General features: G+C 34.4%; 1 protein-coding gene across 1 annotated transcript in view; it reads left to right on the forward strand.

The window, feature by feature from the left end:
• DCAF10 (DDB1 and CUL4 associated factor 10) overlaps positions 1-19,883 on the forward strand; it is a 44,085-nt gene that overhangs the window by 12,184 nt on the left and 12,018 nt on the right. Inside the window, exons 3-4 of the mRNA XM_026506206.4 lie at positions 9,882-10,079; positions 18,717-18,919. Coding sequence (XP_026361991.1) covers positions 9,882-10,079; positions 18,717-18,919 — 401 coding nt within the window. The remainder of the gene's footprint in view (positions 1-9,881; positions 10,080-18,716; positions 18,920-19,883) is intronic.

Genomic DNA, 19,883 nt, shown 5'->3' on the forward strand with positions numbered 1-19,883 from the left:
CAGGCCATGGGTTTTGGCTGATTAAGACACAACCTCATGGCCAGGAATTGAATGAAGCGATTACTGAGGCAGTGATTGAATGTTTATGTGTGATAGCTCCAATATCATCATGAAACTGAAGGCCTTAATGTCATTATAAGGCCTAATATTATGTGGAGTAGGGGTTCAGAAATCCAAGTGGGGGCAATTATAAAACCATTAAATAGGAAAGAGAGGAAAAAATAATTAATAATCTTTCTTACTTAAAATAAGCCTATAACCAAAATTCTAAAACTCATGAAGACTTCTAATATTAGTATCATAACAAATTCAGCAACTAAAACAAGCATATTTTCTGGATGAAATTAATTATATGGAGTAGTCCAACAAAGACTTTATTTTTAAAAATAAATTATTTATTTTTTTTTGACTAGGTAATACATGCACGTGGTACAAAATTCAAAGGTACAAAAGGGTAAACAGTGAAAAGTAAGTCTATCTCCCACCTCTGTCCCCTAGCCACCCAGTTCCCCTCCCCAGAGGCAACCACTATTACCAATTTCTTGCTATCCTTTCGAGATAGTCTATGCATGTACAAGCATATACACACACACATATGTACACTTTTATATAAATGGTAGCATTCTACACACACAAATAACCTTGGCTTTTCCATTTAATGACATATTTAGAGATCATTCCATATTGGTACCCATGGGATGATCTTATTCTTTTTAACGGCTGCATAGTATTCCATTGATTGGAAGAAACTTTAAGCATTTTTAGGATGCTCAAAGAAATAAGTTAACTGATACTTTCCATTTAAAGAGAACTCAAAATTATGAAACAAAAGAGATGAAACAAGAGCAGGTTAATGTGGAAAAGAACCAACTACAACTCTTAGAAATTAAAAATGTACTTAGTATATAAAAAACTTTGAAGATGTAATAAATTTTATCCTTTTATACCACTGATGAGAGAATTAATGGGTTCAAAAATACTAAGAGTACTTAAAAGATATAGAGGATTAATTGAGAGACTCCAGTGTATATGTAATAAGAATTAAAGAAAAAGAAGATGCAGAGATTGATGGAGAATTAATTTTTGAAGACAAAGGTGGAGAATTTTTAGCACTAAAGAAGATCCTGAATCCTTGAATCAAAAGTAAACTCTAGAATGTTGGGTAGGTTAAATAAAGGTAAATCTGCATTTAGACAGGTTGTAGTAAAACTCTAGAATATCAGAGCTAAAGAGAAAATCTTAAAAGCCACCAAAGTTAGAAGCCAGATTACCTACAGAGGTATAATTCAACATTATAACAGAAGGTTTCTCATCAGCAACAGTTGATGCTAGGAGATTATGAAGTAGTATCTTAACTACTAAGGGAAAATAATGCCCAGTGCCATATCATACCCAGATTAACTGTTATCCCATAATGAAGAATTTAATTAGGTGAAATGATAAATGTTATTAATTATTAATAGCACAAAGATAATAATTTAGATCTTTGGGGGGAGTACATTTAAAACAAAGTTAAAACTAAAGTCTAGATTTATTTTCTGGTAGTAACATTAAAAAGGAGAAAACATGAAATTAATTTTTAGTAGTGTTTTATTTATCCCAGTAGGACTAAAATATTATCATTTCAACATGTAATCATTAAAAAATTTATTGAGATATTTCAGTTTCATTTTTTAATGTTAAATTTTCAAAATCCAGTATTTTACTCTTAGAGCACAACCCAGTTCAAACTGGCCACATATCAAGGATTGAAAAGCCGCATATAGCTAATGGCTACCAAACCGGACAGTGTCTCTTTAGACAGTAACAACAGATAGGTTGTGTGTAATATGATAAGGTTTGTGTCACGTTCAGGAAGAAGATAGAAATATTAAGTAATTTCAGACTCTTTCAGAACAATATATAATTAAATATATACAATGAAAAAAATGCTAAATTAAAGGTAGCTAAAATAGTAGACATACAGTGTATAGCTAGCTTCCAAAGCAGCAGAAGTGTTGGGAGAGGGAATATTGAAAACATGATCAGTTTGGTGGAAGACGGGAAAGCTTAAAAAAGTAACAAAATAAACAAAGGAAAGGGATGATAGTAGAAAACAGGAAATAGAAATAGACCCAGTGTATGAGTAGTTCACAGTAAGTATAAATGAATTGATCTTTATTAAAACACACAGAGGCAGCAATTTGAATAAAAATCAAAATCATCTATATATTCATTATTGAGATACAAAACTAAAACTGCCCAAAAATAGGAAAAGAAAACTAATGTAGATTATCATTGGACAGATAGAAGACTAAAGGTTTTAATAAGGGTAAAGTGCAACAGTACATATTAATAAAAGGAAAAATCAACTAAGAACATATAATAATGATGAACTTTTATATATGATTTGAAATTTGTATATTTAAAAAAACAAAAACAAAGCAGATAAGGAATTACAAGTCTATAATCATAGTGAGAGATTTTAGTACACTTCCATCCCAAACTAGTAAATCAAATAGATAAAAATTAAGCTATAGAAGATTTTAAAATATCTTGGACACCTTTCTACTAAAAATAGAAATGCAGGATAAGATTTTTAAAATATATTTTTTAAATGTATAGTTGAGCTGATAAGAAAGAAAGGAATTCTAGGGCCAAAAATGAAGTAGATGCTAGAATGCAAAGAAATAAACAGGTATACAGGTATTCAGCTGGCTTTTACCCTGGAGGCGTCTGCCAAATGCAGGTGACCTTGAGCTTCTCTTTAATATGTATAAGGAGTTACAGTGGACAGGAGAGTTAATTCTATGGCCAGTTGAAGATGAGGAGTCTAGTAGAAAACTCTGCATAAGGCTGGGACTCGCAAGAGGTATACTTACAGAAACATACCACCTGTTCATGTAGACTGTGAGTAGAGGGGTGTCAGAAAATCTCCTCAGTGAATGTCTAACCGCAAGTCAGTCTTCATGCATGTGTGGGGCCCAAATTCACACTACCATATGTTCCAAAACCATCTAGCCAGCAATTTTAAATTGGATCCAGGTTGATAGTACTGCCAGGTACCTGCAAAAACAAATGCAAATCTTCTCTGGGGAAGAAAACTCAGTATCATAAAGAAGTCAGTTCTTTCCAAATTACTCTATAAATTTAGTGCAGTTTTAATCAAAATACCAACAGGGTTTTTTTTTTAACTTGACTTAAAAATTCATATTAAACAGCGAAGTGCCAAGAATATCAGACAATTTTGAAGGAGACTAAGATGGTAGTCTTCCAGATATCAAACGCAGTCTTAGGGCAGGGATAGATCAAGTGCCTAATGAAATGGAGTAGACCTTCCAGAAACAGACCCATGCATATATGGAAATTTGATATATGACTGCAGGGGTGTTACAAATCAGTGGCGGGGAAAATGGAAAAGAGAGTATTGGTTATATATATGAAGAAACTGCAAGTTAAAGACCCAATTATGAAAGCAAACCTTTAAAGCTTTAGAAGAGATATAGACTATATTTATGTTCTAAGTATGAGAAAGGATTTTTTAAGATACAAAAAGCACAGGTCATTAAAGGATTGCTAAGTTCAACTGCATTAAAATTGAAAACTTCATTCTAACCAAAGACATAACAGTGTGAAAAGATAAGCTATAGGTGGGTGGGAGAAGATATTTTCAGTGCATATAGCCAGAGAAGGATTAGTATGCAGAATATGTAAGACAATTACCCTGGAGCAAAATAGGCAGAGAATCATGTAAGAGAAGCTAAAATGAGCAATAAATATGGAAAAATTTTCAAGCTTCCTAGTTATCATGAAAATGCAAATAAAAATAAACAGTGAAGAAGTAGTATTGGCAAAGATGTTGAGAAGTAGAAACTCTTGGACATTGATGGAGTATAATTGGTAAAATTATTTTGAAGAGCAATTCAGCAATATCTGGTAAAATGGAAGATCAAACAGATTTTTTAAGAAATTAAAGCACATGTAAATAAGGAGATGTGTAAAGAAGGTTCATTATAGCATCATTAGTAATACAAGTTGGAATCAAATCTCCATCAAGAGGAAGATAAATTCCAGTATACTTGTACAATGGAATACTATACATCAGTTAAAATAAATGAACTAGAGGCATCTGAGATACATCTCAGAAATTCAAGGTTGAGCCAGAAAAGCAAATCATAGAATGTGCTATACAGTGTGATACCATTTATATAAAGTCTGAAAATATACAAACATAAGTTTGATGAGGGCATGTATTTGTCTATTTGTTCTCTGCTCTTTTCCCAGCACCTAGAACTGTGCCTAGCACATACCGGGTGCTAATTAAATATTTATGGAATAAATTGAATGCAAAACAAATCTATACATTGTTTATGGATACATACTTAGGATCTCATGGTATTAAAAACTTGCATGGGGAGTGACAAACAAATTTTGGATAGTGGTTCCCTCTGGAGAGGGAGGGAGGGGAATGGGATTGGGGAGGGATATTCAGGGTGCTTCAGTTGTGTTTGTAATGTTCAGAAGAATCTGAAAGATAACAAAATGTTCAAATTTGATAAAGCTGGGTGGTGGATATCACAGATTTTTTTTATATTCTTCCTAGTTTTCTCTATGTTTTTAATATTTTACAATTTAAAATTTTTCTTACCTCAAAAAGAAAAGATGTGTTGAGTTGTTCGCCCCTACTCAGAATGATCTCTGACTAATCTGCTGTTAGAATTTGTTCTTTATCAATGTCAGCTCTCATTTGCTGCTATCAGTGTGTCTGCTTTAGTACCCCACACCTACAAATTTGAATTTGCTTATCTGTTGGTTAGAAAACCAGGTTTTGAAGCTTTTTTAGAAGTACATATCACTTAAGAGTTTTGCGTGAGGATCTGAGGGGTCCTCTGGCATGAGCTTAAGTGTGCGTTACTTATTAATAATATTAACTTCCATTTTTTTGAGTGCCTACCATGTGCCAAACCTTCTGTGAAGCACTTTTCACACAATGTTAGTTCTCAGAGTATCCTGATGTGAAACAGATATTGAACCCATTTTAAGAAATGAAGAAATTGCAGCTCAGATAAAGAGATTTGCCCAATATCTTTAATATGTAGCAAGTGATAGAGCTGGCATTCATGCTCAGTTCAATTAGACCACCTCACTGACTGTTCAGAGATGTGGGCATGCATTTCCTAGGTAGTGATTTTACATTTACCCATTTTAAGAAATGAAGAAATTGCAGCTCAGATAAAGAGATTTGCCCAATATCTTTAATATGTAGCAAGTGATAGAGCTGGCATTCATGCTCAGTTCAATTAGACCACCTCACTGACTGTTCAGAGATGTGGGCATGCATTTCCTAGGTAGTGATTTTACACATGCTTAGTAACGTCTTCTAGTTCATTTCTTAGTTTTTAAGGTTTGCTTATCTTGTAAAATAAAAATATTGATAGTAGTGAGGAGTATTTTCTGTTGCTTCATACTTAGGGAAAGTAAGGGAAAATACGTAATTTAAATTCTTAAGCCCATTATACACATTTACTTCTCAAGTTATGAGGGTTTTGTATATGGATTTAAGAGTCCATTTAATAATCAAGGTCCCCTAGGTATGAGTTTACAAGGGCAGTTGAGATTATCATAAGAATATTCATTTAGCGGTATGGCAGTTAAAAAATCAGTGCCTATTTAAATATTCCAGGATCTACTTTTCCCTCCCACTGTCTTTGTTGGTCTTTTCCTGATTGGTATATTTCAAACACTATAATGTAAATGCAGTGCTCATCACTGGTAACATGAAGTTTCTTATCTTGCAAAGGATGTAGAATTTCACAAAACCGCGAGAATGATATTAGAAAACTTGTCAGTTACATATAAAATCATTGGCAAATAAGGATCTGATGGAGTTAGACTAGTTATCAATTAAAGAAAAGGAAATGACAGAAATGAGGACATGATAGATCAGAGAATTATGTGACTATCTTATGGGACTAAGGAAAGGCCCTTGAAGGTTATGTAGACTTTTTATAAGACTTTCTTCTTAAATTATAGTACAAAACTCAAATATGAAGTAAGGGTATTATATTTTGCTGTCATAATTTCATTGGAAAGATTTATGCAGAAAAACCCAAACATTTAATTTATTCTTATTCTAAGAATTTGCATATAGTTACATAAATGTAAAATAAATGTTAAACATTTTTATGACTTTTAGTTTTTAGACAAAGACAACACTTTCTTTCCATTGTACAATGAAATGTTGGTACCTGTTTTAAGGAAATTCTTTTTGATTGCTGTTATCCTTCACCAGTTATCCTCTGATAATGAAGACTTCGATTTATCCAGATGTCCAGTTTATCCAGGACTATTATAGTCATATTTTGGGGTTTGATGGGAACATAAGGAACAGTTTTATAATTCATAAACTCATAGATTTCAGTGTGTATGGAGTATCTCCTGTTTATTAGAGACTATAGAGTTAAAAACACTTTACAATTATTAACTTATTAAGCTAGACTGAGTTTTAATTTGAGAAGATTGAGCCAGATCTCCAAGGATTTGTCTAACACTTTACATTCTCTGCATCTGCTTGCTTTAGGATAAGAATTGTGGGTACTTTAACTGGTCTCCTAATCTACATTCTTAGTTTTCTACAATGATTTTTCAATACCAAGATTTTAAACAGGTAAAGCTTTTAGGCAAAATGAGAAGACTAAAGTCAAAGTGTTGAATTTTTCATTAAGGTAAATTTATTCAATTTGAATTACTAGCTTTTATTCCAAGATTATATTCTTTGTACATTAGTGGTATTAAAATATTTTCCATGCAACAATGGTAATTTTTCAGTGGTCTTATTGACAAAAATTTTAAAACTGATCCCCCACTTCATTTTATTTTTTATGAAAATCCTAGAGTTTTGGAAACTAGCTACCTCAGAAATCTTTTTGAAACTCTTAACTAATCATGCCATTCTCTTGCCTAAAGCCTTCAGAGTGGACCACTGTGGCCTAAGGTGGTATAATGCCACTGGGGTTTTGAATCCATATGTGGATTAAGTAATTTCTATAGACTAAATAAAATATCTTATTTTTTCCCTAAATTTTTTAAATGTAAGAAGATGCTCTATTTTGATGATCAGTTTATTTTAAAAGTTTGACTTTCCAGTAGCCTTTGTCATTGTGTGTTTTTTTTCAGTTGTTTAATTCCTGTCAGGAAGTCATTAAAATACTTTGACTTTAAAAAGCCTAATCAGTAAAGATAAAACCATAGGGGAAAAAATGGACTTGACAATATAATAATTAAAATTTTGATATAATAAGATAAAAGTATATGTGGAAAATATATTCAGCATACTTTTTTTTCAACATACTGTCTTTGAAAAACTGAGGTATATTATCTTTAATATAAAGAGAATTTATAACTCCAATAAAAATAATACAGCAGTAGGAAGATCAGCAAGGAACATGAATAGCGATTCACAAGAGAAAATAATCTTCTAATTAATATGAAAAATGTTCAACTTTACTAAAAATAGAAGTTTCAACTTAAGATTTTTTTCCCCCTGGCACTTAGCAGAATTAAAAAATATCTGTGTGACAAGGTTTGGAGAAGTGGACATTCCTAACTGCTGGTAGAACTACATATTGGTATGTTCTTTTGAGGAGAGTTTGGCTGTATGTATCAAAAGCCTTACATTTTTTAAAATCCCTTTTTACTTAGCAATACATTTTTCTGGGAATGTACTTAGAAAAATAACTAGGAATGTGATTAATATTTAGCTGTTAGGTTGTTCATCATAGTGTTTTTTAGTGTAAACTTTTTAACACTGCATAAATTTTTACACTAAATAAAACCATTTTATGGTTTTAGTGTAAACCATAGTAAAAAATCGGAAGCAATATAAACATCCAATTGCTTGTTAAACTAACAAATTGCTTTTTTAAACTAAAAAAGAAAAAAGATATGGTTCATTCATACAGTGAATCTATTCAGCCATTAAGAGTGACTGTCAATAAATCTTTAATAACATGGTAAAATATTTATGACATGACATTTATTATTGAAATATAAGAATTAGGCTAACTATCAATAGTGGTTATTTTTATAGTGGACTTTATTCCATTTAAAAAATATTTTCAGGGATGCCTGGGTGACTTAGTTAAGCATCTGCCTTTGGCTCAGGTCATGATCCCAGGGTCTTGGGATTGAGTCTCACGTCCGGCTCTTTGGTCAGTAGGGAGTCTGCTTCGCCCTCTGCCTCTGACCCTCCCCCAACTTGTGCTCTCTCTTGATCACTGTCTTTCTCAAATAAATAAAATCTTTAAAAAAAAATGCAAAGACGTTTAAAAAAAAAAAAGTTACTGGGAATCACTATAGAATAAATCCATGATATAGTCTCCTCTTGTCTCTACTTTTCAACACACAGTCCTCCTGACTACTGTTGCCTCTCAGAGTAGACCATCCCCTTACATTCCTCTGTACCTTTGCTTATCCCTTGGTCACTTAGGGAGTGCCTGCCTCATCTTTTAAAATCAGTTCAAAGGACATCACCATGAAGTCTTTCCTGACCACCCTATTCTTTGCTTATTCCACGCAGTTATTTTGTACAATTATGTATTTGTAATTTCTTCTCCACTAGGCAGTGAACTCCTATCTCATTCATGCATAATAAATATTTGTGGATGCTTATTATGTGCCTGGCACTGTGTGTGTTGGGTACTACAGATCTAACAATGAACTATGCAGACAGTTCCTCCTGTCTTCAAGGAGTTTATAGCCTTATGAAGTTATTCCTTACACTGTATCTTGTTATGATAGAAGTGTAGAGTACTTTGGGAGATTAGAAGATTGGTAAATCTACCCCAGGCTGGATAGAGAAGGAAGTCTTCCTGGAGGGGATGAAAGCTGAATAATAAAAAGAAAGGAAGTGTTAGGTCGAGGGGTAGGGGGAAGCCGGTTTCAAGTAGTAGAAACAGCTTGTACAACAGCCTAGAATTTTAAAACTGTTAAGTTTTAGGAAGGTTGTTATGGTATTTATGGATACTGAGGTTGATTTCTGATAAAAGAATAATTCAGTACAATTTATCTCAGAAGAAGTTCCAGAATTCATTTCTTCTCTCTGTAAGAGATTAGGAAGTGATATATAACAGCATATGTTAGAGAAAGCATCCTAATGTTGAATTAGGTAGAAATCCAAGTGTGGAAAAAGAAATAAAAGAAATTCAAGTGTGATTGGTAGGTTTGTTATTTTTTAAGTATTTGTATAAAATATATTCTTACGAAGGATTGAGAAAGTAGTGTAAAATAATTAAAAGTCTGAATTATAGAGTATTTTATTGGTGTATTTTGTAATCCTAACTGGTCCTAATAAAATATTGCTAAGTATGATTATTTGGGAGAATGCCTTTGAAGTAATAGATTAAAAATATGGCATTTTATTAGCGATTTTTATATGTGAATGTGTTCTAAATATAAAGACATTACTTGTAGCAGAGTAAATATTTCTTATAATTATGAACCCTTTATGCTTAACATATCTCCCTCTGCAATCAAGTCTTCAAAATCTTCTCTGTCTTCTATTAAATTGTCTCTCACCGTTTGTGTTTCCTATACAGATTCTAAAGTTCTTCTTTCTCTCTAGCATTGTTCTCCAAACATCCACCCCTATATCCAGTTCCAAATAAAAATCAATAATTAAAAGCAAATGGATAAAATTACATTGTGGTCCTCATTAAATCATAGTGTCCTTCCCTGTGATTATGTGAATTATGCTTACTATTTATTTGATATCTGTATCACTGGGTTCATACAGTCAGTTTGTAGTCCTTTTTTGTTTTCTTGATTAGGTAATATAGAAACTGTTTCTCAAGTTTTCTTTAACAAGAGATTAAATAAACCAGTTTTTCTTTTCTGCTTTGTAGATTTCTTGATAACCGGCTGTTTGCTACCTGCTCTGATGACACTACAATAGCACTCTGGGATCTGAGAAAACTGAACACCAAAGTATGCACTTTACATGGTCACACTAGCTGGGTGAAGAACATCGAATATGATACTAATACAAGACTCTTAGTAACATCAGGATTTGATGGAAATGTCATTATTTGGGACACCAACAGGTTTGTGAATAGGAGACCATGTTAGGATTGTGAACAACAAAAATTTATTCTTAAAGATTTCTTTATTTGACAGAGAAAGGGAAAGAGAGCGAGCATGTGAAGGGTGGGTGGCAGAGGGAGAGGGAGAGAAAATCTCAAGCAGACTCCCTGCTGAGCACAGAGCCTGGTGTGGGGCTCAGTCTCATAACCCTGAGATCATGACCTGAGAAATCAAAAGTTGGATGCTTAACTGACTGAGCCACCCACGTGCCTCCCCAACATAATTGTTTAAAATGGTAAACAAATTCAGTGTTCTGTCTTAGCTTTCATATCTCTAGGAGAAAAAACCTGACTTTGTGAAAAATAATAAAAAATGATTCCATTTTTTGTTACTTGCTCTTAGTCATATACTGCAACCAAAAAATTTGGAGAAAACTATATGGAAAGGAGACCAAGTAGTATGTATAGTTAATGATGAAAACTGGTTTATGAGTTTCCTAAATTTAAGGAATTTAAGGAAAAATATTTTTGTTATTTCCTCTGTGGAACAGAAATGTTTTTCATTCTTACTCCTTCAATTTTAAACCTATTTATTTTGTAATTTTTGTACTTTTTTTTCCATGCATTAAAATAATAGTTTCTCAGTGGGAATGTTTAGAAATAACGTGTGGTGCAGTTTTAGTTGTCACTGTGGGAGGAGAAGAGAGGATTTCTACTGGCATTTAGTCAACAGGGATCAGAGTTTCTAAACATCCTGCATGGAACATTTTGCACAGTAGACTAGTCCTACGTAAAATGTCAGTAATGCCTCTGTTGTGAAACACTTCAATGAAATGTCTCATAGAGAAATTGATTATTTAAAGAGTGGAAGTTTGGGGCACCTGGGTGGTTCAGTTGGTTAAGCATCTCTCAGGTCTTGAACTCAGGGTTTTTAGTTCAAGCCCTGCATTAGGCTCCATTTTGGGTGTGGTGCCTACATAAAAATAAGAATAATCAAGAAAAATGAAGGGTTGAAGTTTGAGAAATAATTAAAATATACCTGTTGCTAGTTATGGTGAAGTGACAGTACAGTAATACACCATTTCTGAAATATTCTTTTCAGAGGTCATATGTAAAAAGAGAGGGGGTATTCTTAAAGATTTCTAACTATGCATATTGTTTGAGCAGAGGATATACAGATCTCTTTAGACTAAGACAAGCATACTGTTAGAATTTAGAAGTTTATTTTTTTTAATTTAGAAATAAAATTCGAATAGGAATATGAATGGTAACTTCCAAATTAATGGTCAAAAGCTAGTAAAACGTGATCAATCCAATAGAGGCAGAGAAGGGGAAAAATCATTTTTAAAGAAGTAAATTGGGAAGCACAAAAATATGGTAGGCAGAAAATCCAGATATCAGTAATCAAAATAAATACATATGGACTAATGTAGCCAGTTAAAAGATAGGGTTAGGTTGGATTAAAAAAGAAAACCAAACTATGTTCTTTATAAGGAATATACCCAAAACACGCAAACGAGAAAGTCTGAAAGTAAAAGCATGGGGAAAAAATAACAGGCAAATTCAAATCAAAGAAAAACAGTTGTATCTATGTTAATAGCAGACAAAATAGAGTTTAAGGCATAAAGCATTATTAGTGGTAAAAAAAGCTACTATACTAAAAGGTTTATTTCACTAGAACATAAAAGAATTCTTATCTTAAATGTACCTAATAACATAGCTTCAAACTATAAAAAGCAAAAATGGACAGAATCACAAGTAAAAAGTAAGAATTCCCATCTCAGTGGAAAATATTAACATTATTCTCTCATTTACTAATAGATGAAATAGACCAAAAAATTAGTATGACCATAGGAGATCTTACTGTAAGAAACTTGATTTATTAGGCATATTTAGAATTCTCCCAATAAATAATACATCATCTGAAGCAAACTTAAAATACGTACAAAAGTAGAGCATGTACTAGATTACAAAGTAAGTTTGAACCAATATCAAAGACTTGTTGTCACACAAATGATTTTTCCTCAGTATAATCAACACAGGTAACTAAAAATTCCCATGTTTGGAGGTTTATAAACTCGCTTCCTAAATAATTCATGGATTAAAGAAGAAATCGTAGGGAAATCAATAGACTAAAAATTAGTGACCTAAGCATTTTACTCAAAACCTGGAAAGAGATAAAAAAGAGTAAACCCAATGAAAGACTATGGAAATAATAAAGATAAAAGCAGAAATTAGTGAAATTGGAAATGAATGTACAGTAACTTTTTTTTAAAAGCCTGCTTTTTAATAAAGCTAATTGAATATGCAGTTGTCTGGTAAGATTCATCCATAGAAATAAGACAAAAGAATAATCTTAATAAAAAGACAACAAAAAATATATAGTATGGTAATAAGATCACTTTTATGCCAGTATACTTGAAAGCTTTGATGAAATAGTTTATTCAAAAAATACACCTTAGCAAAACTGATCAAGAGAGAAATAGAAAACCTAAAATACACCTATTACCTGGACTGATATTTAACCAATATGCAGTGATTTAGCTGAAGTAGTTGTTAAAATATTAAACTACTTCTGTAGTTAATACAGAAGTTAAATGTTGTAACTGTAGTTAAATGATAAATAGCCACTATCCTGAATCATCCCCAGGTGGTCATATCCTGGCACCCTCTGGTTACCCAGGCCCTTCTTTTAGGGATACGTCCCTCAATGCCTCAAGATCTTGCTATGATCTAGTAGCTAAAGTCCCCCCTTAAACTACGCCCTCCCTTGTTTTGGGGGGGGGTTGTTCAGCATCTCATTTAATTCTGAGAACAGCCTCATGAGTTAGATAACTATTATTATCCCATTTTAGAGCTAAGGAAACCAAGGTCAGAGAGGTTGGGTAACTTGCCCACATGACTGCCAATAAGACAGTAAAATATGAGCCAAGAGTCAAACCCCTGGTTTATAGACTCCTGAGAGGCACCCTTTGCTGATGGGAGTTTTAGGATCTTACAGTAGAGTAATTCCAAGACCCAGTTCCAGCACTGCCAACTGCATCAATTCTGACTGGCTCGTTTTCATGCATTGCTGGTTATTTAAATAGTCTAAACATGGCCTGTGCGTAGCCATTAAAGAAATGGAAAATATCAATTTATCTAATAAAACAGCAGTCCTGTCAGTTTTACAGGTAACTTTGGTAAGATAGTACAAGAAGCAGAACATTCCAATTTTATTAAGTTGTTCACATTCCAGAAAAAAGGGGAATTCTCCTTACCTCATGTATGAAGCTAGTATAACTTTAATATATAAACTCAACAAAGATAATATTAGAAGAGAAAAATTGAAAGGTCAGCCTGTAATGTGAATGTTAGATACAAATATTCTAAATAGAAGGAAACTGAAACTTTAAGATATTAATCAAAATATCATGACGAAGTTGGCTTTTTCAAGGAATGATAAGATGATATATCTGGGGCGCCTGGCTGGTTCAGTCAGAAGAGCATGCAACTCTTGATCTTGGGGTTGTGAGTTTGAGCCCCATGTTAGGTGTAGAGGTCACTTAAAATCTTAAAAAAATATGTAGCAATAGAAATTTTTTTTTTTAATTTATTTTATTTGACAGAAAGAGTGCACAAGCTGGGGGAGCAGCAGGCAGAGGGAGAGGGAGAAGCAGGCTCCGTGCTCAGTAGGGAGCCCGACTCAGGGTTCGATATCAGGACTCTGGGATCATGACCTGAGCCGAAGGCAGACGCTTAACCGACTGAGCCACCCAGGCGCCCGTCAGTAGAAATTCTGTTAATATAACTTATCACATTAACAGATTAAACAGAAAGTCCATATGATTGCTTTAATCCAGGAATAAAATTCAACATTCAATCATAATTAAAAACAAAAGGGGGGACATTATCACCAGAGATTAAAAGGATTATAAAGGGATACAATGAACAACTTTATGACAACAAATCGGACAACTTAGATAAACAAATACCTGAAGAGTCGCAAATTACTTAAACTGATTCAAGAACAGATAGAAAACCCATAGACCTACAGACCTAAAGCAAGTAAAAAATTAAGCTGGATCATCTCAAGAAAGGCAGAAAAGCACTTGACAAAATCTTATAACCATTTGTAATAAAACTGGGAACAATAGGGAATTTTATTCCCTAGACATCTGATAAAGGACATCTATGAGAAATTTATGGCTAACATCATTTTTGTAAAGATTTTTTTTATTAGAGCACACTAGTGGGGGGGTGTAGGGGCAGAGGGAGAGGGACAAGCAGACTCCCCACTGAGCAGGGAGCCTGACAACACGAAGCTCGATCCCAGGACCCTGAGATCATACCTGAGCTGAAGGCAGATGCTTAACCAACAGAGCCATCCAGGTACCCCTGGCTAAAATCATCTTAATGTTGAAAGACTGAATACATTCACCTTAAGATTGGGAACAAGGCAAGGAAGTCTGCTCCCATGGACACTCTTATTCAGTATTGTATTAGAGGTACAATTGCACTGGAAGTGCAGTCAGGCAAGAAAAAGAAATAATAGGCATCCAGATTGGAAAGGAAGAAGTAATCTTCATATGCAGATATGATCTTATATATAGAAAATCTTAACGATTTCACAAAAATACTAGAACTAATAAGTTCAGCAAAGTCACAAGATATACAAGATAACTATACACAAATCAGTTGTATTTCTACTTATAAGCAATGAACAATCCAAAAATGAAGAAAATTCCATTCATAGTAGCATCTAAAGAAACAAGATACTTAGGAATGTATTTAACAAAAGATTTGTACACTGAGAGCTATAAAAACATTGCTGAAAGAAATGTAAGATGTAAATGAATGGAGAGACATTCCATCTTCATCAGTTGGAAGACTCAGCATCATTAAGATGGTAATTCTTGGGGTGCCTGGATGGCTCAGTCAGGAGAACATGTGACTCTTGATCTTGGGGTTATGAGTTCAAGCCTAGGTGCCAAGGTAATTAAGTGGTTCAGAAAAGGATAGTCTTTTCAATAAATGATACTTGAGCAACTAGATATCCACAGGCAAAAAGATGAATTTAGACCCTTATCTTACATTGGAAAAAAAGAACTCAAAATGGATTTAAACCTGAGGGTAAGAGATAAAATTATGTAATTCATAGAAGAAAACATGGGAGTAAATTTTCGTGCAAACCAAAGCACAAGTGATTTAAAAAAATTGATAAAATGGACTTCATTAAAATTAAAAAATTTTGTGTATCAGGTGATACCATTAAGAAAGTGAAAAGAAAAACTACAGGATGGGAGAAAATGTTTGTAAATTATATCTGATAAAGGATTTGTGCCCAGAATATATAAAGAACTCTCGCAACTCACTTTATATATACACAAATAATCCAGTTTAAAAATGGGCAAAATATCTGCATAGAATTTACCAAGGAGGATAATAAAAATGATTAATAGTGAATAATTATGATTCAATAATTGATTCAATAAATATGACTCAATAGTGAATAATTATAATGAATTAATAATGTGAAAAGATGTTCAACATCATTAGTCATAAGGAAAATGCAAGTCAAAACCAAAATGAGAAACCATTTCATATCCACTAAGATGGCTTTAATTTAAAAAGACACTACAAGTATTGGCGAGAATGTGAAGAAACTGGATCCTCATACATTGCTGGTAGGGATGTAAAATGGTACAGCCACTTTAGAAAAGTTTGGTCGTTTCTTAAAAAGTTAAACATAGAGTCATCACCTACCAGCCATTCCGCTCCTAGGTATCTATCCAAGAGAAATGAACACCTATCACCACACAAAGATTTGTACATGAATGCTTATAACAGTATTATTCATAATATCCCCAAAATGGAACCAGTGCATGTATCAATTGGTAAATGAATAAACAAAATGTGGTATAGCTACACAATAGAATACTATTTGGTAATGAAAAGGAACAGAGTACTAATATGTGTTACAACATGGATGAACCTCAAAAAACAGTATGCTAAGTGAAAAGAGCCAAACCAAAAGACCACTTGTGTATTCTGTTCATATTAAATGTCCACAATAAGCGGATATATAGAGACTCTAGGAGATTAGTGGCAGCCTGTGACTGGGAGTAGGAACAGGGAAAGACTGCTAGTGGGAAGCGGGGATTTTTTAGGATGATGAAAATGTTCTAAAATTGGATTGATGATTGCACAACTCTAAATTTACTAAAAATCACTTGTTACTTAAAATGAGTGAATTTTGTGATATATAAATTATATCTCAATAAAGCTGTTAAACTTAAAAATAGAAGGGAACTCATCAGAAGTGTACACTAAAACCTACAGGACATTTTTAAATGTTGAAATTTCCAGAAGTTTTCTCTATAGGGGTACCTGGCTGGCTCAGTCAGTAGAGCATGTGACTCTTGATCTCAAGGTCGTGAGTTCAAGCCCCATGTTGAGTATAGAGCTTACTTAAAAAAAAAAAAAAAAAAAAAAGTTTATAAAATCAGGAAGGGAGAACATGTCTGCTTTTACTACTACTGTTTACCACTGTTTTGGGGTGGCAGAAGACAGGGTCCCAGCTGGTGCAGGAAAATATTTAAGAATTGGAAAGGAAAAAAAATGAAAAAATAGCATTCACAGATGATACGATTGTCTATATGAAGGGTTGGCAAATTTTCTGTAAAGGACTGTGTAATAAATATTTTAGGCTTTGTGTGCTGTATAGTCTCTGAGCAGCCATTGACAGTACATAAATGGATATTGCTGTGTTCCAACCAACTTTCTATATAAAAAACAGGCAATAATCCAGACTTGGTCTATAGACCAGTTTTGTGACTGGTCTATATAGAAAATCTTAGAAATTCTGCTGATAAATTATCAGAATTAATAAGAGTTAACCAAGATTGCTAGACATAAGATCAAAATGTGAAAATCAGTAGTGTTCATAAGTATCACAAGAAACAATTTAAAAATTTTAAAAGTATATAATTTTTAGTAATTAAGAAATTTTTAGGGGCGCCTGGGTGGCTCAGTCATTAAGCGTCTGCCTTCGGCTCAGGGCGTGATCCCAGAGTTCTGGGATCAAGCCCCACATCAGGCTCCTCTGCTGGCAGCCTGCTTCTACCTCTCCCACTCCCCCTGCTTGTGTTCCCTCTCTTGCTGGCTGTCTCTCTCTCTGTTAAATAAATAAATAAAATCTTTAAAAAAAAAATTTTTTTTAAAACCCAGGATGGATCAAGTAGCAGATTAGACATAACTTTAAAAAATAGATTGGGGGGCGCCTGGGTGGCACAGCGGTTGGGCGTCTGCCTTCGGCTCAGGGCGTGATCCCGGCGCTATGGGATCGAGCCCCACATCAGGCTCCTCCGGTGGGAGCCTGCTTCTTCCTCTCTCACTCCCCCTGCTTGTGTTCCCTCTCTCGCTGGCTGTCTCTATCTCTGTCGAATAAATTAATAATTTTAAAAAATAGATTGGAAGCTAGATATTAAAAATTATCTAGAATGTAACAGAAATGAGGAGATAGAATATAAGAAAGAGCAGCTATGAGACAAGGAGAATCAAATGTGAATGTTTCAAACATCTATTTGGAGCTCCAAAAGGAAAGAGAAAATGGGTGAGAGGCAATATTGGAATAATGATGGAGAATTTCCCAGAATATCTGAATAATATGAATCTTAAGATTTAGAAAGTCAAATGAATCCCAATAAAGTAGAAAGAAATCCAAATTTAAACAGAGTGAAACTGCAGTACTCCAAAGGCAAAGAGAAGATTAGTCAAAGGGAAAAAAAAAAAAAAGATAAATTGTCCAAAGTAACAATTGCACTGATAACAGATTTAAAAACAGCTGGGGGCGCCTGGGTGGCACAGCGGTTAAGCGCCTGCCTTCGGCTCAGGGCGTGATCCCGGAGTTACGGGATCGAGCCCCACATCGAGCCCCACATCGAGCCCCACATCGAGCCCCACATCGAGCCCCACATCGGGCTCCTCCGCTATGAGCCTCCTTCTTCCTCTCCCACTCCCCCTGCTTGTGTTCCCTCTCTCGCTGGCTGTCTCTATCTCTGTCAAATAAATAAATAAAATCTTTAAAAAAATAAATAAATAAATAAAAACAGCAACAATGGAAGCCTCACACAACCAAGAAGGGGAATAGTTGGGCTTCAAGCCTGAGCCTTCCCACAGCATTCTTTTTTTTTTTTTTTTTTTTTTTTAAAGATTTTATTTAGTTATTCGACAGAGATAGAGACAGCCAGTGAGAGAGGGAACACAAGCAGGGGGAGTGGGAGAGGAAGAAGCAGGCTCATAGTGGAGGAGCCTGATGTGGGGCTCGATCCCATAACGCCAGGATCACGCCCTGAGCCGAAGGCAGGCGCTTAACCGCTGTGCCACCCAGGCGCCCCGCTCAGCAAATTTTTAATCAGAGTGAAATAAAGATTTTTCAGAACAACATAAAGTGACAGTTTACTTCAACAAAATCCTACTTAAACATGTATATTTCAGAAAGAATAAAATGGGAAGTTGGAGGTGAAAGAAGGAATGGTGAGCAAAAAAAAAAGGTTTATCATGTATATAAGGCTAAGCATACATTGACTGCAAATTTGTTTGAAGGTCAAAAATATGACTATTACCGAATCCTTATATTTATGATAATTCTGGGTTTTGTTTTGATTTCTTCTGTAGGTGTACAGAAGATGGGTGTCCACATAAGAAATTCTTTCACACACGTTTTCTCATGCGAATGCGGTTAACACCAGATTGTTCCAAAATGTTGATCTCAACGTCCTCTGGATATCTCTTGATTTTGCATGACCTTGACTTAACCAAGTCTTTAGAAGTAGGCAGCTATCCCATTTTGAGAGCAAGAAGAACTACATCAAGTTCAGGTAAGCTTTTCTTTTTTGATTAAAGAAAGTTTTCCAGAGTCTCACACAAAGGGATAGTATATGTTTCCATTCTGAGAATGATAGGAGGGAAGGAAATTAGAAGACATTTTTGGAAAGCTCATTGAGAGCTTTTTTCCCAAGTTAGTATGACCTATATGAATCTCTGACAAAGCATTAATTTGTGCTTCTGTATCACCAATGATCTAGGAAGAACTGTTAACTATAAAAATATTTTCTTTTAGCGCTCTCTGCTATCCAGAAAATCTTTTATCAGTATTTCTAAATCATCACTATGTCAAAAATTAGTAGTGGCCCGAGGTAGTATCCATCTTTTTAAGTGCTTCTGAAACCCAGCAGAGCTTTATTTTTAGTTTTAGTTTAGTTTTTAGTTTAGTTTTATTTTACAACCCTGAGATCAAGACCTGTGCTGCGATCAGGAGTCGGATGCTGAACTCACTGAGCCACCCAGGCATCCCACCTAGTAGAGCTTTTAAGATGTATTCAATACAGAGCTTTACTTTTAAGTCTGTATTGCATCCTAGACTTCCAGATGTCTGTACCCAGGGAGCTGGTGCCATCCTATTTCACAACCCCTAAACATCCTCTTGCTAAAGCTGTATTCTTTTTTTTTTTTAATTAAGATTTATGTATTTATTTGAGAGAGAGAGCGGGGGAGGGGCAGTGAGAGAGACACTGCTGAAGCAGACTTCCCGCTGATTGGGGAACACAGTGGGGGGGCTCAGTCCCAGGACCCTGAGATTATGACCCAAGCTGAAACCAAGAATCAACCGCTTAACTGACTAAGCCACCTAGGTGCCCCTAAAACTGTATTCTTTTTCCTGCTGCTGATTTCATTAGACTTCAATGAAATTGAGGCTCAAAAAAACTTATGCACTATAATTTATCTACATTATGTGATAGAGACTATATTTCATCACCTTTGGGAAAAAGGTATGTTCCTACC

The sequence above is a fragment of the Ursus arctos genome, unplaced genomic scaffold (assembly GCF_023065955.2).
Source record: "Ursus arctos isolate Adak ecotype North America unplaced genomic scaffold, UrsArc2.0 scaffold_18, whole genome shotgun sequence".
In the NCBI taxonomy this organism is placed as follows: domain Eukaryota; kingdom Metazoa; phylum Chordata; class Mammalia; order Carnivora; family Ursidae; genus Ursus; species Ursus arctos.